General features: G+C 41.5%; 1 protein-coding gene across 5 annotated transcripts in view; it reads right to left on the bottom strand.

Annotated features, from left to right (window-relative positions):
* The window catches only part of GLIS3 (GLIS family zinc finger 3), a 481,147-nt gene that overhangs the window by 30,421 nt on the left and 426,606 nt on the right, over window positions 1–24,120 (bottom strand). For 4 of the 5 annotated variants that reach the window (XM_074394757.1, XM_074394755.1, XM_074394754.1 and 1 more), the window contains 2 exons: window positions 22,325–22,493; window positions 51–223 (listed from right to left, as the gene is read on the bottom strand). In XM_074394757.1, coding sequence (XP_074250858.1) covers window positions 51–223; window positions 22,325–22,493 — 342 coding nt within the window. The remainder of the gene's footprint in view (window positions 1–50; window positions 224–22,324; window positions 22,494–24,120) is intronic. The other variant, XR_012516572.1, reaches the window with a different exon arrangement.

The following is a 24,120-nucleotide window of genomic DNA, read 5'->3' on the forward strand; positions in this document are numbered from 1 at the left end:
AGCACCAAGTCATTTATCAAAACTCAAGGGACTGCCAGCTCCTTGCTTACCATGGACATGGATACCATTTGGTTGAAAAGAAGAGTTTGTTTCTGGCTGATAGGACTTCAGGTGTGACCCTGATGGCTGCTGGGTATGGGGAGGCTGTGTTCTTTGCAGTATTGAAGGAGCCGGAACTCTCCGGGGGCTGATGTGGTGAGGAGATGGAGCAGAAGGTGCAAACCTGAACAAACAAGTATAAAAGGAAACATGAGGGACATAAAACAGCAGGAACAAAGAAACTCTCCAAAGCCAAATTCTCACCTCCCATTCTGGCTATACAAGAGCGTGACAACAAGCCCTTTAAAAAAAATCCTTCTGGATTTTTCTCTAACCTCTCCCACCCCACCGCCATTTCTCATTTATCCCCGCTGCCGTTTCTCATTTAACCACTGAATTTTCAACAGATACAGTGGGAACAAACAAGAACAATAAAGGGAAAACCTACTCAGTTTGGGTTTGTCAAGATTTCTAAGCTGCATTTCAAATACACTGTTCAGTGAAATTCAAAACACATCTTTTGCCAAGCCCTTTTTCTGCTAATTTTTAAAATCCATTTGCATTTGAGGGGAAATTTGATCCGTATGTTTCTGAATCATTTACACTTAGCTCATAAACATTTTGTTTTTTAAGATATATCTGAGGTCCAAGAAGTGTTGTTACAAGTCTTTAATATGAGCCTCTCTAATCCTATTCTCTTTAAACAATGCATTTTCTTTTGCCAAGAATGAATTAACTTAAACCTCAAAGGTCAAGTGTGGCTTGAAACCCAGAACCCAAGAGATCTGCGTGGGCTCTGTGCTTGGCAGAGTGTTCCTGAGGGTGTGATAAGAACATGAGGTAAGAGTCACATGCGCCAATCACAGTAAGACTAACCGTGGTTTCTGAGGAACATACTGGTGTTTAAGGTGATGCTGTCAAGAAACTTGGGATGTGAAATGGATGACTGTATATTGATCTTCCGATGGTAAAGGAAAGTTGGAAGGACCCGACTCACTACGTTTAAAATGACAGTTTATGCTCCGTAACGTTGAAGGAACGACGTAATTGTGAGAACAATGTTAAAGTTTGACAATGTCGGTCAAATACCAAAATGATCCTCCCGGTGCCAGTTCAGTAGGGGACTGGCACGAGCACAGTGGAGAAAGCAGGGAGCTTTGGGGGAAAATAACTTTGGGGGAAAACTGCACTAGCAATGTATTGTTTAATTCCCTTAAAAAGTCCCAGTAAGCTGAAAACTTTTAATCAGCTGTTCCTTACACTGTGTAGAAAGACAGGCTTTGTTTTGCACTAACACGTATAGGTCACCATCTGCTTACATTGCTTATTTCCCAGGAACAAATCACTAACTTTGCTGGGCTTTTGTGGAGGGCCATAAATGATAAAAAGGGAAGATGAACCAAGTCAAGTTTATAAAGTGATTGGAAACATTCTGAACCAGAATATTTAATAAGGCAGAGCTTCTATGTTTGTATTGTAGCAGTGAGAAAACATGGGACAAAAATCTCATGTTCTTTTTGCTTTTTTACCATGTGATGTGTGATGGCACTATAGAAGGTGAATGTAAGAACCACGAAAGGAGGAGTCAAGGCAAGGAGCTTCAACCAACCAGCTGGGTTGGGATGCCTTTTAATTGATCATTTACATCTTCACTCCCCTGAAAGAACAGTAACTTCGTGTCCCGTGCTGAGTAAATACATTTTTCTGAGCGTGTCATCTTAATTGGCATCACCCTGAAAAGACGTGCTCAATAGCCCTGAGAGAAAACACAGCAAACGAATCCTAGCACTGCGCCGAGAACATGTAGTCAAAGTCATTTGCCAGGATTCCTCATGTGGAGGCTATTTTCTGGGAGGAAACATGTCTTTAATGTGTCTCACAAGTTGCTCGAGGTTATGGGAGAGGGATGAGGAATTTTGAGATCATACACTTTAAGGGCAGAAGGAATCCACATTACTACCTATTCTCTAATCCCCTGATCCCTAAAGATCCCCATGGATGGAGGGAGGAAGGGTCCGAATCACGAAGCAACCTCTGGTGCTATTTAACAGTCATTGCTGGTGTCCCAATTTTGTTTTTTGGGCAAAGGAACAAGATCCTTTGATTGGCTCGCTAATCTGCTTCCTCAGTTGTAAATAAAAGATGCAACTTGCTCTAGATAGTTTTCCAGTCCCTTTTGGAATGTCTGCTATCCTCTTTCTGATGACTGATGGGACGCAGAGATGTGTGAATGGGCAAGTCAGCAAGTGGATCTAAATATAGATGCTACACACATATATATACGTATGCATATATATGATTCCATATAATTGTATGCTAATTAAAATCATTTTTGGGCACTCATTGATGGAAGTTCCAAACCAAGGCCATGCTCTCTCGGCTACCAAATATTACCCAGTATAGAAACGTAACGTAAAAAAAAAATATGATAGGTACAAACCATGGTTTTAGCACTGCTATTAAGGATGTGGAGGACTAAATTATAGCTTCAACTGACTCAAGATTTTTCTTTAGTAATTCAGGCTGAATTTTCCTCTATGTCAAATAAATGAAATATAAAGCTAATATAATTTCAAAACACAGTATGTCACCCCATATAAAGTATTAATAAAAATTTATATGGAAACTATTCTAATATACATTTGTAGTAGGCTTTGATTTTGAAAAGAAAGATGGTACAAAAATGTTAACTCATATATGGAGAGAAATAAAACATGACAAGAAGTGATCACAATTATCCAGACAATTGCTAGGAACAAGTCGGTAAGAAGTCACCACTAAACAATCCAACATAGGAAGTGAATGTATATATGACTGATTTTCAAGTACAGTAGATAATCAATTTTGTTACTGTCTAAATACACCATAGTATCATACTTAAAAAATCTTTTAAAAGTTATTATCGTAAATCTCATGTTTATAAATTTAGTCACTTGTTAACTAGCTTAGAGTAGAAATAGTGAACTAAAATCAGGAGTGAGGACAGGAGAGGCGTGAAGATGAAGAGAGTGTCTTCATGTTCAAGGTAAGGTCCCTGGGAATGTCCAAACAATAGACAACTCTTCTCTTAGCAAGAGAGATGCCAGGAGAATGATTCAACAAGCCAACGAGTAGTTTGAGGTTATTTGGTGCAAAAGCACCACCACAAAACATACCTAGATGCTCACTAAGCAAAAATCAACTGTTTTCACCATTGTTGTCAGGGTCCGGGCCTCAGAACCTGATTTTCTAAGTGTCTGCACCTACTTTCCAACTGTTTCTTCAAAACACACACACACACACACACACACACAAGCAAAATGAAAATGCTCTGAATATTCTGCCCCCCAAAAATTGAGACTTTAAATGAAGGCGAATTGAATATTTTGATGCTACAATAAACAACGTTGTGATGCTGAAGATAAATTGTACTTATTTGCCATTTTCCCTCCTATGGAGTATCTCATTCCCCAATTACATCAGAACAAGATGGCATCACTCTCATTCATCTTTAGTTACAGCATGTCCCAGAGCCAGAAGAGATAACTTCCGACCCCATTTTCTAGGTCCAACCCTGTTCTCTAACTGCTGATCTGCAGTTGACATTTCAGAGATTTCACTGGACATGGCTTACTAGTCTCTTCGTTAGCCTTTTATACTTTTTGAAACAATAGACGATTGTTATGTAAATAGGCACATAACAGACTACCAATAAAAACTTACTGCTTACCAGAAACAGATCGCAGAAGAGCAAACCAGAGAACCGAGTCAGACATTTCCACTCATTTAGTAGAAGAGTTTGTATAACCTTACCATGGGTAATGGTATTCAAGAGGGGAAAAAAAAAAAAAAGGGAAGGGGAACAGATTTTAAAACCTCATAAAAAATCCTCTGGGGGGTGAAAAACATTTAAAAGGTTTCTGCAAATATGTATCTCCACCTATCTTAGAGAATGTCTGACTATTTGGGGGTGTTTACTTGGCCACTCCTCCTTCCCTTCTACACCCTTCTCTACTTTCCCAGCTCCAACCCTCTGTTATCACTGAGCTCCCCAGCCATGCAGTGGGATGGCCCAGCAGCCTTCAATGTTAGACTGTTTCTCAGATGAGTAGGTCCAAACCGAGACACTTAGACTGCTTAAGTTCATGTGCAGAAAGAGTGGGAATGGTAGGAGAAGCAGATGAACAGAGGAGAAGACAGGCCAGAAGTCACGCCCACCTGGGCTTGGATCCTAGGTATATCTGTTACTAGCTGGGCCAATGAGTAAACTCCCCACCTTCTCTCAGCATCAATTACAAACATAACATAATCTCAACTTTCACTGAAGGTTATAAAGCCCATGGTGACATTCATTCAAGGGATCTTTATTGAGCACTAAACATAGGGCAATGTTCTAAGCACTAGGGGTAGAGCAACAAAAGACGTATCTTTGTCTTTGTGGAACTTGTATTTTAGTAAGGGGAGGCAGGCAGTGAAGAAATTTAAGCAAGCAATGTATCTACTGGGCTGGAGGAAATGAGTGCTGTGGAGAAAAACATGGAGATAGCAAAGGGCGGGGTCGATTGGGAATAATTTTAAGTTGGGAAGTCAGGAATATCCAAGTACTTAATAAAGTGAATGTGTGATGCCTTCTGGGTGATCAATACATGTTCATGGAATGACTGAAAGTACATTTAAGGCATCCCTGACATTAACATGTGTCCCAGTGTTTGACAGCTGTGTAACCACCATTGCTATGGTCCCAGCAACGTATTGAAACATTTATAGAATTCTTAGAAAACCTTAAAACTCTTTTCTTCTTTGACTATTCAGATATAAACACTAAGGGTCAAAAGAAAATGAAGCATTTTTTATACTGTAGGTGGGAATGTAAATTAGTTCAACCATTGTGGAAGCCAGTGTCACAATTCCTCAAAGACCTAGAACCAGAAATCCCATTTGACCCAGAAATTCCATTATATACCCAAATCTCATTACCTTGGGTATATAATCCTATTATATACCCAAAGGAATATAAAGCATATAGATACATGCAAGTATATGTTAATTGCAGCACTACTCACAATAGCAAAGACACGGAATCAACCTTAATGCCCGCCAATGATAGACTGCATAAAGAAGATGTGGCATATATATACACCACAGAATACTATGCAGCCATAAAAACGAAAGAGATCATGTCCTTTGCAGGGACATGGATGGAACTGGAAGCCATTATCCTCAGCAAACTAATGTAGGAACAGAATCATACACTGAATGTTCTCACTTATACATGGGAGCTGAACAATGAGAACACATGGACACAGGGAGGCAAACAGCACTCATTGGGGCCTGTCAGGGGGAGCAGGGGAGGGAGAGCATCAGGAAAGACAGCTAATGCATGTGGGGCTTAAGGTGATGGGCCGATAGGTACAGCAAACCACTATGGCACACGTTTACCTCTGTAAACACACCTGCACATCTTCTACATGCATTCCACAACCTCAATGTAAAGTGAAGCATTTACTCAACTGGCTGATTTTTTAATTCTTTAAGTAGTTAATCCTGGTCTTGTGTGTAGACCTCATGTCTTGATACCGGGTTTCCTAATGGACTATCCTTAGTCCACAAATTCATACAATAGAATGTTTTAGCTGAAAGGGCACTGGAACACCATGTTATTTGGATGAAAAAAAACCAAATGCCTGAAGAGGTAAAATAATATGCTTAAAGTCAGAAAGCTAATAAAGACTTCTCTAGTGGAGATGTAAAGCAAGCAAGAGTGGTAGGATGAGGGAAGAATGAATCTTAAGCTTTATTGTGGGTGAGTAGAAAGGCGTGTCAGCAACCTACTACCTTTAAAAAATCTGGTAATGGCATCGGGCGCGATGGCTCAAGCCTGTAATCCCAGCACTTTGGGAGGCTGAGGCGGGTGGATCACGAGGTCGAGAGATCGAGACCATCCTGGTCATCATGGTGAAACCCCGTCTCTACTAAAAATACAAAAGCTGAGGCAGGAGAATTGCCTGAACCCAGGAGGCGGAGGTTGCGGTGAGCCGAGATCGCGCCATTGCACTCCAGCCTGGGTAACAAGAGCAAAACTCCGTCTCAAAAAAAAAAAAAAAAAAAAAAAAAAAAAAAAAAAAAAAAAAAAAAAAAAAAAATCTGGTAATGGCAAGTGTTGCTCGGTGTGCTTTGGTGAACTTGCTCAGTCCTGAACCGAGTTCTTGCACAATGTAGCATATTAGTCTTTCTAACTGGACAACTCCTTTCAGGTAGGACTCTTTCCCCGGTGTTTAAGTCCAAAGTATTTGTTTGTCAATGTACACATTTAACAACATTTACTAATAGGTTGCATTACAAGTTAAGTATGTCAAGAATGTTTCTTACTCTTCTTCATTTGTGCTGTACTCACAGGCAGTTCTAGCCAGCAATGTAGGACTGTGCGTTTTAGCATTGCTTTGGGGGTTAACACTTTGAAAAGAAGAAATTTATGTGTTTACATGATCAACTAGATTAAAAGTTGGTATGTGTTCTGGATAGTTTCTTTCCCCCCTGTCTCTGCCACAGCGGCTACAGACCTCCCAACGAAGGAAGAATGCATTCGAACAGCTTGTTTCATTGTATTCACATGAAAAATATTATTGATTCGCTGCCAGGGAGTAGAAATAATGGATATAAACTAGTCTACGATGGATTTGGGGAGGTATTTTTTATTTCCCCAAAGAATTGCGGGTATCATCTGTGGCGGTTTTAAAATTCATCTGTGAAAACTAATCAATGAAAAATGGCTGTAGCAGTTGGCCAACTGCAGAGGGGGAAGAAAAGAATCCTTTTCAAAACTTAAAAAGAAAAGCCCAGTTTTAAGGATTTCACATCTGATTTAACATCTAAAAAAACCCCGCAGTGATAATACCCCACTTTGTATAGCCAGACAGCACTCCATTTTAGCAGACTTTAGTGGTCTTTATAATGATTTATGAATCACTTCATGAATTCCTGGCTGACTCATCTGGGTGACTATAGTATCTACTTATACTTCCCTTCTGTCTCACAAAAGAGACACTTGGACTCAGTTCAATCCAGATTTGTCCCCAAAATGAATCACAGCACGTTACTGGGGGAACTGCAAATTGAATTCGGCTTCTGAGACAATCAAGACCAGCTTTCAGTAACGAAGAAACAGCCGCTGGGAAGTGTGGGCGATTGCAACACTGTCCACTGGGGTAAGACCAAGGCAGGCCAAGAGCTGTGTGTCCATCTGGGGACTGTGGCCCCAGATAGTCCAAGAGCTCACCCATCCCCTGGAAGAGCATGATGTTCCCTATGAGACACTGGGTCACTATTAACTGCAAATAATTCATCAGGCTGGAAAAGACAAGGGCACAAAAAATGACTACCTGAGTCTACACTGAGCATGACAAAAGGAAGTCTGAAGCTGGCTGTAGGTGAAATGATCACCAGTGCGCTTCGAAGCGCCAGTGGCGAGAACAGAAAGGACAACGTTTTCTGGAGGGAAGTTTCTCCACTTAGGTATAGGGAGTAAGTTGTAAGTCCAAACAAAACAAAGTCATCAACGCCCAAGGCAGAGAAGCGTTTTTCTTCTTCCAAATGCTGAAATAGGACCCAGAACATTGCAATGTTTCTCCCCTGTGGAAATAAAAAGGGAGGAGGGGAGAATGCCTAGGGTATGTCAGAGAAATGAATTATGCAGGACCAAGAGGAGTTTTCTGGAATATCTTGACTGCAGAATTGGCTGTGACTCCGTTGTTTGTCTATTTCAGAATCAGACATGGAGAGAGGGGGAAGAAAGGCCGATTCTGCCAAATCCTCTTTAAAAAAGCACCACACCGAAGAAAATTTATCCAGAGTGGTCCTAGACATTTGATGTAAAAAATTCTGCTATAAAAAAAAAAATCTGCAATGATATAATTTCTTGGGTTTCTCCGAGTAGGTCAAAGCAAGGGGATTAACTCACAGTCCTGTAGTAAAGGCAAGAATCTTTCTCTTGTTCAGCGTGCTATCAGACATAGCATTCAATCTGCTTTACAAGAGAATGCATTAGATGAAAGAAACTTGCAGAAGAGCGTGTAATAAGAACGTCACATGAGAAACAAGACAAAGGTTTTTTTTTGTCTAAGCATGAGAAATGGAGGCATAGGTATACAAAAGATGGACTATCCAATATCCCTCTCTTGGTTTCAAAATGTAAAAACAAGTCTCTTGAACACATCAGAAGAACGAACAATACTGCTGCCAAGTGTGGTCAGGTGCTTTTGGAAGCCAGAGCCGTAGAAGACTTCAAAAGTCAATATAATCCATGTATTTGAAAGAAACTTGCTGGGTAATGGTTCACTCGCTAATAACATGCTCTTTATTTGTGCATTTTTTTCATATATTGAATGCCAGATGCAGGAATTTTCTGTACCTTCTCTTAAAGACTTCAACATTTGATTAGTGAAATGAACTGAAGGAAACGGCATATATTTTAAAAATTCACAATTAGTGAAGGGCTTTTGTCTTTATATAAAGCATGAACTCTCAGATACTTGCTCCTGTTGTGTATCTCTAGCACCTTATCTAGTCCTATGAGAAGTTAAGTATTTAACAACTATAGGTCATTGCGGCTGAAATAATCTGAACATGCTTCCACAGATGTGGTTCTCAACTTGGAGCCAATTCTTGTGCTGAGGTAGATGATATACTTTCCCAATTGGTGCAAATGTCCATCTGGATATTGTATTTGCACAGCTACTGGTTCTGAGGGGACCATTTCTATTCAAGAGAATTAGCCTAATAATTTTCTGAGAGGAAGGAGGAGTGAAACAATTTTTCTCCTTTTAACTAAGCAGAAGCAACCAAAGACTTTCCCAGAAAAGGACACAAACACTAAACGCTTATCCACGAACTTCGCCTCTTGATTTCTGCTCACCTCAATACTCTCCCTACCGCCAGTAAACACAGTTCTTCACTTGCAAAAGGATGATCTCTTATAGCAGCTAAGTCTCCTGACTGTCACTACTTAGGAAAGACCATGCAGATTTCTGGATCACACTTTTAAAACATTAAGTAGTATAGGCTGGTCAAAGGATAGCCTCTCTGTCAGAGAGGAAGCACTTTGGAGTATGTAGATGTTTTGGCTCAGGCTAGAATGGCTTGTGGGCTCTTGCTTTGAGAATTCCAATTGTGTATGACTTGCCGTTTCAGAGACGGCATATGAGAAGAACATACTAACACGTTGGAATGATACCATGGCTTAGTCCGACCTCCACTGTTGCTTCATGCTGATGCAATGAAGTACAAGCTGCAAGAAGAGAAATTCTATTTCAACAAAGACTTTGTTACTCTCATGACTTACTTTCCTGACTGAAAATTCAAGGGAACTATGAAACCTATCATCTTGGGCTTTAGATGAGGTGGATTTGTTTGGAATACAGCAACAAAATAAAGATGGTCGATTTGGCTTTTGGAGGCCCAATGACTTCCTTGGCACTTAAAAATTAGTTTCTTTTACAGGCATCCTACTAGTTGGTTTTTGGTATGTGATTCTAATCAATCTGAATTGAACTAGTGCATTTCAAAATAAAAACGTGGATAAGAATCTGATATAGCCAATACTGAAACCACAAGCGGAGCTGTCTGCTGTAGAGTACAGCTCATGGAGGCTCATGTCAGTGTCTGCCATCCCACGAAGTGGCCTGGAGGAGGCTGTGGAGGTGGGAAAACAATCGGCTGCTCTGGGATACTGTAAGCACTCTCAGAAAGAGAGGAATCGGAGTAGTATTCCTGCTTCCATCCACATCCATTCATGTCACAAAACTCCTTAGGCTTCTCCTATAAGCACTGAGGGGTAAGCTTTCTGCACAAGGTAGCCATCAACCTGACAGTTTCTGTGCTGAAGGCAACAGACACCTGAGTAATAGAATGGAAGCAATCAGTAAACAGTGTAATTCCAGGAAGCAAGAAGTCAATGAAGGAAAATTAAAGAGTTCAAGAGTAAAGGGAGGCGGGTAAGGAAGTTTTAGATAGTCAAGAAGGGCCTTTCCAAAGAGGTACTATTTGAGCAGACACACCAAAGAGGAAGCCACAAGTCATGTGACTCTGATGAGAGGGGCTTTCAGGTTTCAGGAACAGCAAGGGCACAGTCCCCGAGGCAAGATTAGTGTTTTCTCGAAACAAGGCCAGGGTGGCTGGAACAGATGAAACAAGAGCATTGACAACAGGTGAATTTAGCAGAGGCCTGACCATAGAGGCTTATGTACACTACAAAAAGGAATTTGAATTTTACTCCAAGTATTAAGCAGGGAGAGGTGTGAACAGAAAAGAGATGATTCTATTTACATTTTAAAGGATAGCTTTTTTGGTGCGGAGCACTGCCAAGCATATGCTGGTGGAATGAGGGTAGACGATCATAGATAGGCAAGACTGGATGTAGAGAGACCAGTCAGGAGGCGATTTTGCTTGTAATGGGAGGGGAGGCTTGAATGACGGTGGAGGAGTGGAGTTGATACAGGCTTAAATGTATTTTGAAGATAGAGCTAACAGGACCTACAGATGCATTAGATGTGTGAGTGTTTGGGAACAGGGAGAAATCCCAGTTGACTACTAGGCTTTTAAGGTTTTTAACAGTAAGTTGAAGATAACCATATAGACTTCGCTCTCGATTTTCCTCCATTATCAAGAAACACATTAGACAGAAAATCACGTTCATGAACCTTTTCAGAAACACGTGGACATTTAAATCAGATCAAAGACTAGAGAAGCCAGTCAGCAATGATTTTGGCGGTGGTTTTCTTTTCCACTGGAGCCATTCACAATCGCTAGACTGGTAAGAACAAAGTAACTAATGTCATTTGTTTCCCTTTAAGTGTACGTATGACTTCTCGGAGTTTATCAGGAGAATATATTTATATTAGTAAAAAAGAGAAAGTTCATGCCAAAGGCTAATGACCCGATATTTACCACAGAGGATGAAGCATGACTCTGGCCATGGATCCTCAATAGTTAAGAAGTTTAAAGACTGTTAGGCCATTCTACTCTGGAATAAACATTGCGAAATACCAGGAACTTTCCATAGATTTAAAGAGAACAAAATAGGGAGAGGCCACCAACCTTTTCTAAGACCCAAAGCTTTCATCTTCACTTTAAAAAACAACATATCAAAATTTTCTGCCGCTGTACTGCTCACCAACATTGAGATCGGGAACAGCTTTTACTAGTCAGCAATTATCGTGTGTGTGTGCATGTGCATGCATGTGTTGGGTAAGAGATGTATTTTGGATCCCACCTCTTCATCTTGAGTATCTGTAGAAGTTACCTCTTTAGAGAGAAACCGGTCCCTTCATAGGATGCTAGAGGAGGATAGCAGCTTTACTTCTGCATAAAAGTGTTGTGGCCCAAAGAGAATGCGGCACGAGGTGAACCCCAGAATGACAGGCTCCACCAGAGGATGATGTCGATGTCAACATGCAGGCTGATAAAAACTGTTATTTGAGGCTTATATTTTTCTTTTGACTAGGCTTTTCAACTATTTCAGTGATCAAGATTGACGCACTTAATTGCCTGCGTTTGTTACCTTCTAAGTTAGGTTTGTTTCTGTATGTGCGGAAAAATCTGATACACGTCAGTGACCACAGAGCAGTGCTCACTGAACAAATGGCATCTATAAGATGACACAGTCATGCAGTGAATGTTTAGTCATATCCAAGTTTTCTGATATAATGGAGACAAATGAGACCAAGTTATTGCCGATATTAGAGCTCTAATTTTCAGATGTTCACTTTGTCTCACACGGAATTTTGACACTCAGCGACGCTTCAGAACCCTGGTAGGTCATGACTATATAAAATACGAGCTTTGATTTTCAAGGGACAGAACTGTCTTTAAAAATGGTATCAAAAAGGAAAATAACAATGCCCTCTGTGCCGCATCACTAGTCCGGGAGGTACACAACAGCCTTTGGCTGTTTGAGAACAGGATGAACCGTTTGATTCCTTGCCTTTTTTCTGCTCTCAGCCAGAGAATGCATTCTGAACTCTTCGTGGGTGGATAACAGGCTATGGAGGAATTTGGACTGAATACAAGAGTCACTACAGCACCCTTACTAGCCAAATATATACCTTGTTCTCAAGTTAACGCCCAAACCCCTTAATGTGGCTGATAAGGTTACGCCTCATTTCTACACCCCATGCTTGCTGGCTCTCTTCCTTCTTAGCTTTTGTACACAACACTTGTTGTACATTCCCTTCTTGACTGTAGACCATCAGATTTCAGTAAGAAATTTCTTCCTCTAGTCCTTTCTCCTAAAACTGTGGGTTACGTGCTCTTTCTGTATGCATCCATAGGCCCTTCTATCACCCCTTCATAATATTCTAAACTATGGCTTGGTTGTCTTCCATTACACTGGATATTCTGAGCAGGCAAGACAACTTCTTAGTCTTATTTACCACTATAGCCTTAGTGTCCAGTATACCACCTGGTACATAAACTCCAGTGAAAGACTCAACAAACCAACATAATAAACAACCTCTAGTGGCGGGATAGATTTTGATCAGCTTTAATGTTTGATATGATGTGTATGACTATTGCAAATAGACTACATTAAAGAGAAAAAATTACCTGGGGGGCTGTGTGTGTGTGAAAAAGCTGAGCAGTTTCAGATACCAATATCCCCAATTACTCAAAGTCCTGGAGTGGAAAGATAAGCAAAGCAACAGGCTTAGTTTTTAGTTGTTCAGATGCTACATATACAGATGAGAACAGTGAGTGTCAGGCACTAGTATTCAAGATCTCAAGAAAGCAATGTAGAGAACCCACTAATGGATGGTGGCAAGGTATTCCTAGCAATGAGTGGGTGTGCATGAATGATACAATGCATAGCTGCTCTAATATGTACAAAGTATGCAGGTTACACAGTATGGTAGGAACTTTGGGAGTTAGGGCTACTGCCCTGATCAATAAATTAAGGGAACTACTGCTTTCTGGCAGGACCCTGGGACTCGTTAATGACCTCTTGCTTCATAGGTTTTCCCCTCATTTGTTGTCGTCTTTGTCAAACCTTTCTTAGCACCTATTACTGTATTACTCGGTACACGGCAATACAAAGGTCACCAGGAAACTTAAGGTTCCTGCTCACCAATAACTAACAATCCAGTTAGCAAGGTGACATCTGGTAAATGGTACATACATGTAACAGATAAGATCTCAGATTCATCAGGGGGGCTTGATTTTGTGAACTGTGAGAGGCAGAAAAGCAGCTTCCTGCATTGAGAACTAAACTGAGCTCCAAAGGCTGGGGAACATTTGGTTAAGGATAGGAAAAGAAATGAAGTCTTTATACAGAAACAAAGCCTGAAATAAGACACAGAAAAAAAGCAAACTAAGTCAGAAGTCAGACTCGTCTGAGCAGAACTAAAGAGCTTTACGGAATTGCAAAGTCATTGAATTGAAAATGGTCGCCATCTTTGACCCTTTAGCATCCATTACAATGTAAGCAACATTACATTCCCAATGATTGTATCAGAAAATCTTACCTCTAAGACTCCAAAATGAGTCTCAGATTTAATCAAGTATCTTCTCAGGCTATGATGGAACAATAATTCAATACCAGAAGTAAATTTGGCAACCATACAAATACAAATTAACACGCTCCTAAGTGAACAGTGGGCCAATGAGATTAGATGACAAAGTTAAAAAATTTCTCGAAACAAATGAAAACAACATCCCTGTATTAGTCTGCTTTCATGCTGTTGTTAAAGACTTACCTGAGACTAGAGGATTTACAAAAGAAAGGGTTAATTGGACTTAAAGTTCTGCATGGCTGAGGAAACCTCACAATCACGGCCAAAGGTGAGGAGAATCAAATCCTGCCTTACATGGATGGCAGCTGGCAAAGACAATGAGGAAGACGCAAAAGCAGAAACCCCTGATAAAAATCATTCAATCTCCTTGGACTTATTCACCACCATGAGAACAGTATGGGACAAAGTGCCCCCATGATTCAATCATCTCCCACCAGGTCCCTCCCCAACAATGGGAATTATGGGAGTACAATTCAAAATGAGATTTGGGTGAGGATACAGAGCCAAACCGTTTCATTCCACCTTTGGCCCCTGCCAAATCTCATGTTGTCACATTTTAAAACCAATCATGCCTTCCCAACAGTTCCGCACAGCCTTATTTCAGCATTAACTCAAAAGTCTACAGTACAAACTCTCATCTGAGACAAGGCAAGTCCCTTCTGCCTATGAGCCTGTAAAATCAAAAACAAGTTAGTTATTTCCTAAATGGGGTTACAGACACTGGTAAATACAACCATTTCCAACAGGAGGAATTGGGCAAAACAAAGGGGCTAAAGGGCCCATGCAATTTTAAAATCCAATGGGGCAGTCAAACCTTAAAGGTCCAAAATGATCTCCTTCAGCTCCATGTCTCACATTCAGGTCACGCTGAAGCAACAGGTGGGTTCCCATGGGTGCCCCAGTGGTTTTGCAGGGTATAACCTCCCTCCTGGCTACTTTCACAGGCTGGCATTGAGCATCTGTGGTTTTTCCATGAACAAGGTGCAAGCCATCAGTGGATCTACCATTCTGGAGTCTGGAGGATGGTGACCCTCTTTCTCAGCTCCACTAGGCATACAGAGACTCTGTATGGGGGCTCCAACTCCACATTTTCCTTCCGCACTATCCTAGCAGAGGTTCTCCATGAGGGACCCACCCCTGCCGCAAACTTCTGCTTAGGCAGCCAGGTGTCTCCATACATCTGAAATCTAGGCAGATGTTCCCAAACATCAATTCTTGATTTCTAGGTACCAGTAAGCTCCACATCACATGGAAGCTACCAAGGCTTAGGCCTTGCATCATCCGAAGCCATGGCCCAAGCTTTGGGCCCCTTTCAGCCATGGCTGGAGCAGCTGAGATACAAGGCACCAAGTTCCTAGGCTACATACAGCACAGGGATCCTGGGCCAAACCATGGAGACCACTTTTTCCTCCTAGGCCTCAGGGCCTGTAAAGGAGGGGCTGCTGTGAAGATCTCTGACATGCCCTGGAGACATTTTCCCCATTGCCTTGGGAATTAACATTTGGCTCATCAGTTATGCAAATTTCTGCAACCAGCTTGAATTTCTCCCCAGGAAATGGTGTTTTCTCTTCCAATGCATTGTCAGGCTGCAAATTTTTCAGACTTTCATACCGTTTCCCCTTTAAAACTGAATGCTTTTAACAGCACCCAAGTCTCCTCCTGAATGCTTTGCTGCTTTGAAATTTTTCCTGCTAGATACCCTAAATCATCTTTCTCAAGTTCAAAGTTGCACAAATCGCTAGGTTAGATGCAAAATGCCAACCGCTCTTTGCTAAAACATAAGAGTCACCTTTGTTCCAGTTCCCAACAAGTTCCTCATTTCCATCTAAGACCACCTCAGCCTGGACTTCATCGTCCTTATCACTATCAGCATTTTGGGCAAACTCATTCAACAAGTCTGTAGAAGTTCCAAATGTTCCCACCTTGTCCCGTTTTCTTGTGAGCCGTCCAAATTGTTCCAGCCACTGCCTTTTACCCAGTCCCAAAGTTGCTTCCACATTTTCAGGTATCTGCAGCAACACCCACTCTACTGGTACCAATTTACTGTATTAGTCTGTTTTCATGCTGCTGATAAAGCCATACCCAAAGCCTTGGGAATTTACAGAACGTTTAATTGGACTTGCAATTTCACATGTCCGGGGAAGCCTCACAATCATGGCAAAAGGTAAGAACGAGCAAATCCCGTTTTACATGGATGGCAGAGGGCTAAGAGAATGAGGAAAATGCAAAGGTAGAAACCCCCGATAAAACCCTCAGATCTCATCAGACTTATTTGTTACCGAGAGAACAGTAATGGGGGAAACCTTCCTTATGATTTTATCTCCCAACAGATCCCTCTCACAATATGTGGGAATTATGAGAACACAATTTAAGATGAGATTTAGGTGGGAACACAGAGCCAAGCCATGTTAGTTCCCAAACCTAGGGAATACAGCAAAAACAGTGCTACAGGGACGGTTTGTAGCAATAAATGCTTTTATCAAAAAAGAAGATTACAGATTAACAATGTAACATACCTCAAAGAACTAGAAAAGGAGGAACAGACCAAACTCCAGATTAGCAGAAAAGAGCATAAAGATATGAGCACAATGAAATGAAACAAACTAAAAATACACCAAGAATCAACAAAACTAAAAGCTGGTTACTTGAACATGTAAATAAAATTGATATACAATCTACCAAGACTGAATCAGGAAGAAATTAAAAACCTGAATGGACCAATGATGGATGAGATCTAATCAGTATTGAAAAGTCTCTCCAAAAGCAAAGCCTGGGACCAGATAGCTTCACAGCAGAATTCTACCAAATGTACAAAGAACTAACAATTCTCTGGAAACTAGTCCAAAAAATTCTGCCACAGTCATTGCCGGAGGCCAGCATCATGCCAATACCCCAACCAGACAAAGTCACAATGACAAAAAGATTGCAGGCCACTCTCTGATAAACAGACAAGAAAGTCCAACAAAATACCAGCAAACCAAATCCAACAGCACATCAACTAGGAAGCAAGGATGGTTCAACACATACAGATCAATAAATGTGATACATAACACTAAGAATGGGGTCAAAAAATATATCATCATCAGTTAAATAGAAATAAAGTCAATATCTGGTAGAGTAAGTTAAATGACTATAGCCAAATGTATCGTAGTTGCTGTTGGACATCCCAAATACCCTCAACTTGATCAATATGCATCATCTACATGTAACAATATTTCACATCATATACTCCATAAGTTTGTATAAAAATTAAAAGATTAAAAAAGTAGAAAGAAAAAGTCAAACTTAGTCCTGGTTACTGAAAGGCCTAGAAAGATCACACATGTATAGAAGTACCTAGAATTCTAGCAATGCCGTATCCGAAATATATTACAGATGAAAAGAGTAAGGTTTCCCAATACTCCACAGGGACTGAAAAATCTGGCATTCCTTATTTGGTAAAGGCGCTTTGACTGCTGCTCAAAAATAATTATTCCTCACATTTTCTGATGATTCACATACTAGAATGAATACACATCCCTTTTTTCTGTGATATTGCGAAATGTCTATTTGGTCTTCCTCTCCATTCCTGGCATAGAACTTCTAAAATCCTTGGACTCTTCAAAGAAATAGTGTCTTTTTGTATGCTGATTAGTGGCTGATGGCTGTCGGCCTCTGGCTGCCTGAAAGGATAAGACTGGCCACAGAGAGACCAAGGCAGGATTAGAGGGTTGACTTTCAGCCTCACTCCCCAACCTCAGAGAAGAGAGGCCAAAGAGTAAACTGATTACCAATGGCCAATTATTTAATCCATCAAGCCTATGTAATGAAGCCTACATAAAAATCCACAAGGACAGGGTTCAGAGAGTTTCTGGATAGCTGAATACATGGAGGTTCTTGGAGGATGGTAAGCCTGGAGAGGGCATAGGAGTTCTGTGCGCCTTCCCATATGCTTTGACCTATACATCGTTTCACTGGTATCCTTTATAATGTCCTTTACCATAAACCAGTAAATGGGTTTTCCCGAGTTCTGTTAACTGCTCCAGTAAATAGAACCCAAGGAAGGGGCTGTGGGAGCCCTGATTTATAGGCAGGGAGATGTACGGGCCAAACAACCCAGGTCTTGCAACTGGCATCAGAAGTAGGGGGCAGTCTTGTGGAACTGTGTCCTCAACCTGTGCAATCTGACACTCTCCAAAAACAGATTGCAATTAGAGGACACCCAGCTGATGTCTACTGCAGAACTGATGGCGTGCTTTGTGGGTTGGGGGAAAACCTCCATGCATGTGGGTACAGAGGCATTCTGTTCTGTGTTGATTGTCGTGTGGGTGATAGAGCTGAAGGAGGCCTGTGGCTCGATCATAGTGGAGAAGCTTATGAAGAGCTCCCTATGAGCCCATGGCCGAGCCTGAAAAACTCTGAAAAGAACGTGTAAATGTGAGGACAACACTTGACAACAGAGTCCACGTTTGTGTTCGTCTTCAGTATGGAGGCAGCCAACATTCTCCTGTAAGAAGACTAGTAACACAAGCTCAGGATTTTTTCTTGGGACTAAGATTTCTCCATTTCATAGAGACTCCCGTCGATACTTTCTTTGTTTTCTCTGGTCTAACCGACATACTGGAAACTCAATGCATTAACATTTCCAAAGACACGGAGTTCCTCTCATGGGAAGCCACTGTCATAAACAAAGTGCCAGTGGCTCATTCGACATGACATAGTAAAACACCACTTCCCGTAATAAGTTAAATCAACATTAGGTGATGTGGTGTGCTGCTTAACATCACTGAAATAATGTGTCATTCCAGTAATACTTCAAAATAAACATGGAGTCTTGTCAGATTGAGATTCCTTGCATTTATTTTATTTTATGACGGTAAGGATCAAAAAACTTGATGCTAACTGGTTAGATGTGGTGGACCTGTCCTGACTTCCGACAGTGACTCAGCCCATTTTTTTTTTTTTTTTAGCGTATTAAAGCTAAGTAAATGATGAATCAATGCCCGCAAAGCAGGAAAAGATGCCAGTTTCCCACTAAAAATCGCAGAGTGTGATAAACCTATTTCCGTTAAGAAAACTGCTGGAGTTTTTACTGGGGGATTTCCCAGGCAAACAGCGGCAAAGATATACAAACCCAAAGCGGAAGGTAAGCACATTTCCTCTCAGCGTTTTTATGCTGGACACTAATGCAAACCTGGTGAATAAGGCAGGGCTGTTTCCTGTCATCCTCCTTTCCAAACCTAATCGGAAGACAAAACCTGCCACACTCACCCACTCCAGCTGGGCAGGCAAGGGATGGGGCACACGTCCAGTAGGAGCGAATACAGCAGCAAAGCAAAAACCACGAAGTGCAAATGTCCATTTCATTCCCCCATCATACAAAGTACCTCCTTCCTCTCCATTTCCCCTTTCATGATTATTTACATTATCAGCCACTAGAATCATTTAACATCCTCCTCCGACTTCCAAACTGAATCACTCAGCTATGCCAAAGTTGCCTGCCTTTATATGCCAGTATCCAAAGCTACGAAAGGCCCGCTTCACACCATGTAACTTGCTAAGCACTTTACCTACGTTGGTTTATTTAATCCCAATTCCCCCTAAGGTGCAATCTAAATCTCCGAAAAAGCTAAGAAACACCACATCATCTATATGGTATTCCTGCCAAAAATATTGGGCAGGAACATGAATCTTTGTAGGATAAAACAATTACACAAATCCAAACCACTGGAACACTGTAAAATAAATGTCCCAAGTTCAAGAATTGTCAATGCCCTGAAAGGTAATAAAAAGCTGGAGAACTTCATTAGATTCAAGAAGATGAAAAATAAAAGTAAAATGCATTGCGAGATCCTTATTAGATCCCCAATAAGGGATGTAATAAAAAAAAAAAAACAAAACTGCAGCTACAAAAAACATTCACACAATTGGGGTAATCCAAATAGTAAATAACTATTAGAGAATAGCATTATATCAAAGTTAAATTTCCTGAATGCGATTATTGTATTGAGTTTATGTAGGAAAATGTCTTCCTTAGGAGATCCCTACTGAAGTTATTGGGGTAAAGCTCAGTGGTATCTGCAACCATCTGTCAAATGCTTCTGCAACAATCGTCAAGAAAACAAGGCATTCCCAAAGATGAGAGATAGAGGGAGATAATGGCAAAATATTAACAATGGATGAATATGAGTGCAGGGTTTAAGTACGGGTATTCGTTGTACTACTCTTGCCATTTTTTTGTGTTACAAACTTTCAACAGAAGGAATTAAACACACAAAATAAAATGTTAAAGAAAACACACAAACCTCAAGCAGCAGGAGCAACGAGGGAACCCGCCCTCAGCCAAACAATTAGCAACTGTCACAACTGGGGTGTAGACTTCAGGCATCAGGGGTGGGATAGTTGTCTTTGTGGTAAGATCTTTCTCTACATGTATTCTTTTAAAGGCTGTGTACAAAAAGGAGACTTATTTTTGTCTTATATTCTAGTTTAAGAGTTGTGACTATAGATATGGAGATGCAGTAAAGGGAGTTTCCGACTGATCATTTCTGAGCTTCAAAACATTGTGGAGTAAGATTCTCAGCCAGACAATGAAATCAGATGAAATTCCATGGCTAATATCATTTAGAACCCAACAGAAAACTACAAAAAATGCTTTAAAAAAAAAAAAGTCTTATTTTATAAAAATCGGTAAGTGGAGGGAAAGATTTCCCGTCCCCATTGTCTGGGAACATAATGGTTATCATTCGTGCTGCTTTGCCGACAGATCTTTTGCGAGAAGGCTAATGATTTATTTGCATAGAACCACTGTGCATAGAACCACTTTTAGAAAGTCCAACATCTTCCAATTCGTATTTCTAATTTCCCATCACACCTATCCACATGGATCTTGATAAACACCTAAAACTCCTAAAAGTCAATTTATTATTCCTTCTTCCCCTTTCCCTCCACTCAATATCTTATTCCTCCACAATACCATTCTTTTTGCTTTTTTTCCGTTTCTATTAAGGGCCCAATCTTGGTGTCTAAGGGTAAAACTCATAGGCGAATTTTGGTCCCTCCTTTTCGCTCCACATACATTAATGATTAGTAATTCTGCTCCTAAATAGCTCTTGAATAAATTTTCCATCCTCACCGCTTTGCCTGGCTTCAAGTAACTATGCTGCTTACAAGGACTCCTGCAACATTCTTCTTGTTCCCCGCCCCCATCCCACCCCGTCTCTCATTCCAGGTTGTTACTCCACTATCTGGTCACCTGGATTCTTTCACCGTAATGTCCATCTGATTTTATGTCTCTCCCAAGAGCCTATAATGGTTCTTCACTCCCAGTAGGATAAGGGGCAAAGTCCTTAGCATCAAATACAGAGTTCCACATAAGCCAACCTACTATTATCCGATGTTATCAGCCATGTATGCCTGGATGCCGTCATCCCAAGCTACTGAGACCTCCTTTGGCGGTGTCCTGTTACCCATAGCCTGCATATGTTCTTCCTGCTGCCCCCATTGAGGCATCCAGAAAAGCCTCAGTCTTCCTTCAATGCCTACATCACTGTGTCCTTCTTTCCCACACTCCCGGATACAGATTTAGGGACATCCTCTTGAGGCTCCTGTGTTATCCGTTTCATCATTTAACCAAACAGCCTTATACTTCCTTTGCATACCCGTCCTCCCCATTCAAACCTGTAAGAGCAGGAGCATGTTTTAATTACCTGTTAGACTCCAGTGTCCAACACAGTGTCTGACACATAGAAGGTACTCGGACATTCATTAAAGTATTAATAAAGGGAGGAAGGTATGAATAAAACATACGCTTTATCAGAATTAAAACCACCTACTAACAAACTCATAGGTCAGGCCAACAATGGTGGAACCAGAGATTGCTGGTGAAATCCAAGATTCAAAACGTTTATTCCTGCTGCCCATTCGATCCATTGCCCACTAGTCCAGGCTTGCACAGAGTCCCTACAAGAACTTTTTATCCTGCGCATGTCTGGGAGTAATTCTCAGGTAGGTCAACTCAAGCCAGTTAAGTGGATAAAGGTGACAAGAGGTGTGTTAGGCAGCCAGAAGAGGACTGAAGCGTCCAACCTCCTTCCAAAGCTACCTGTCCTGATGCAGCCATACATCTGCCCTTAGGCAAGGGACATTTATTAGAACCTGCTCCGCGAAAGAGGAAGGGGATGGAGAAGCAAGAGACTCCGACTCCTGTTTGGTTTGTGGTCCCAAGCAGCACACACGAGATTGGGAAGAAGTACGAAGGGCCTCAAAAGGCCTCTGGGGCCAATGAAGAATTCAGAAGTAAAAATATGAAGATCATAGTTGTTTAAAAGTTTTCTCCCAGAAGTCCTTTATCAGAGTGATATTAATAATCAACAGCCTATATATAATCCTGTGCCCTAACAATACCGATTTATATGGGGAGAGCACCATCTGACATTGGAAAGGTGTTTCGACCTGCACATAATCTTCAAACTGGGTCTCTCAAACAGACCGAACAAAGGCAGAAAGGGAAATTCTGGTGTGTTTCCAGCATCTGAAACTTCAGCTGGCTATTGCCAGTATCACTTCATTTGTTTTCCCGTGAAAAAAATAAAACAGATAATGAGATATTTGGTCCACGTGCCTTGCGTGTGTACTTTTAAAATGTCACCTTTGGGTAACTCAACCCACCAACGGATTATTAATAAAATTCAGCAACTGTCAAAGCACTTCTCCTTGGAGGGAGGTTTGGCGGCGACACCTATTAGGAGAGAGACAGATGGCCTTACCTCTCAGCTCCCGCGTCCACAGCTGTGAGTGGAGGTAACTGGGAGGAGGGGTTGTGGGGGCTCCCCTGTACATTATGTCCCGGAGAAGGGTGACTGACAGGATGTGGGGGTGGCAGGGCCCCAGCAGCTGTTCCACTTCGGCTTGAATAATTGCTGGAGAAAATGGGAGCTGAAATCAAGGGAGAACAAACATGAGACCGTGCCCCCAAGGAAGCCCACATTTTTTAAATACCGAAGGCTGACAGCAAGCATATTTGAGGGGCGTGTTTTTCTCTGGGTGGTTTTCAGGGAACAGTTCTCCCCTTCTTGGGTACACACAGCTTTTATTTTTGTGGTGGAACAGGTTCCTCTGGAGCTCACGTTTGGCTCGCTTCAGGCTGACGTTCTTGGTCTGTCTCCTAAATGCTGTCGTGCCCTGCCAGTTCCCTGTCTGGGCACCGTATAGTTAGTCCATCTTGTACCGTTTGCATCTGTGCCAAGGCCTCTGTATTAGTACTCTTCCGTCACAGGGGCTGACAGTCAGGTAACAGAATATTCGGTCAGCTGACCGAGAAGGGCACAGCATAGGCCTTTTTCTTCTCATAGCTGTAGTGAGCCATGTGGGTTGGCTGGGACCCCTCTCTATCACTGCTAAATCAATGTAATGAGAACTGGAGCTTCGCCGATTCTAGCAGGAACATAGTAGCCTACACTCTTAAGAGTCTAACTAACCCAGGGAATTTTCCGAATGGTGTGATGAATATACTTGGCCTTCATCGAAAGAGGAGTCTCAAACGATTAAAGAAAACAGCTCTGGAATCTTTCCCCAGTGTGGCCTGTTATGACCGTGACTTACAGCCCCATTCGTAGGGGCAGCCAAGCCTTCAACTGTATGTGACCTCAAATGTGAATATGTGCCCATTTAGATCCACTAATTGGTACGATGTCACCGAAGAAACTGGGGCTTGTCACTTTCAGAGTATCAGAAAGGCTCCCTCAGTGTCTGGGACCTACTCCGTAGACGTTTCATTATGCTGCAATCATAGCAGCAGCATTAGGCCGATTCTCTTACTTCTTTATACAAAGTTATGCTGCGCTCCATACCCATTTCTGTTCTTTTTGAACTTACTCTACTAATAAAGAATAAGTGATTTTTTAAAAAGAAATCAGGTTCAGAATTAAGAAAGAAGCCACATTATCAAGAAGGTTTCAGGGTTTAAAAGTTCACGAAGTTGTATTTTTATACCAGTACCACTTTTCCCCAGCCTCTCCAGGATAGAATGAGTACCCCAAATGACCCAGCCCCCAAAAGCTTCATCCAATGGAACAAGAGTTCAAGTATTTCAAGGAACATGTAAAGAGGCAGAATTACCATCTTCCCGCTCAAAAAGCTACTGACAGGGGTGTGATCTGATTTGAAGGGTTTATTTCTGGTAAATCAGCATTCTGTCAGGTTAACTCTTGTCCTCAGAAAGCTGTATCCACCACAGTCCTCCAAAGAGGAGCCAAGGCCTGAAAATGCTTACCAGCTCAGAAAGGCAAGGCTAAGCTTCTGTTGTGTATGTCAGCTTCCATGCAAGCTGCCTATCTGCAAACTCGCTAGTCACCTTATGAATCACTACACTCATTTATGCTCAGCTAGCTCAGGGAACCACAATTCCACTTGTATTCCAAGTAACTTTAACACCCAGGGGAGAAGGCTGTTTGGATCGACTGTGGCAACAGTTTCAAAACTGGCGTTTGTCAGCATAGAGCTCGGTGTTTTACATACTATTCCAAAATCTAATGGAATAATAAAGGTTATAGCGATACTGTGA

This window comes from Saimiri boliviensis, chromosome 2 (assembly GCF_048565385.1).
Source record: "Saimiri boliviensis isolate mSaiBol1 chromosome 2, mSaiBol1.pri, whole genome shotgun sequence".
Classification (NCBI taxonomy): Eukaryota; Metazoa; Chordata; class Mammalia; order Primates; family Cebidae; genus Saimiri; species Saimiri boliviensis.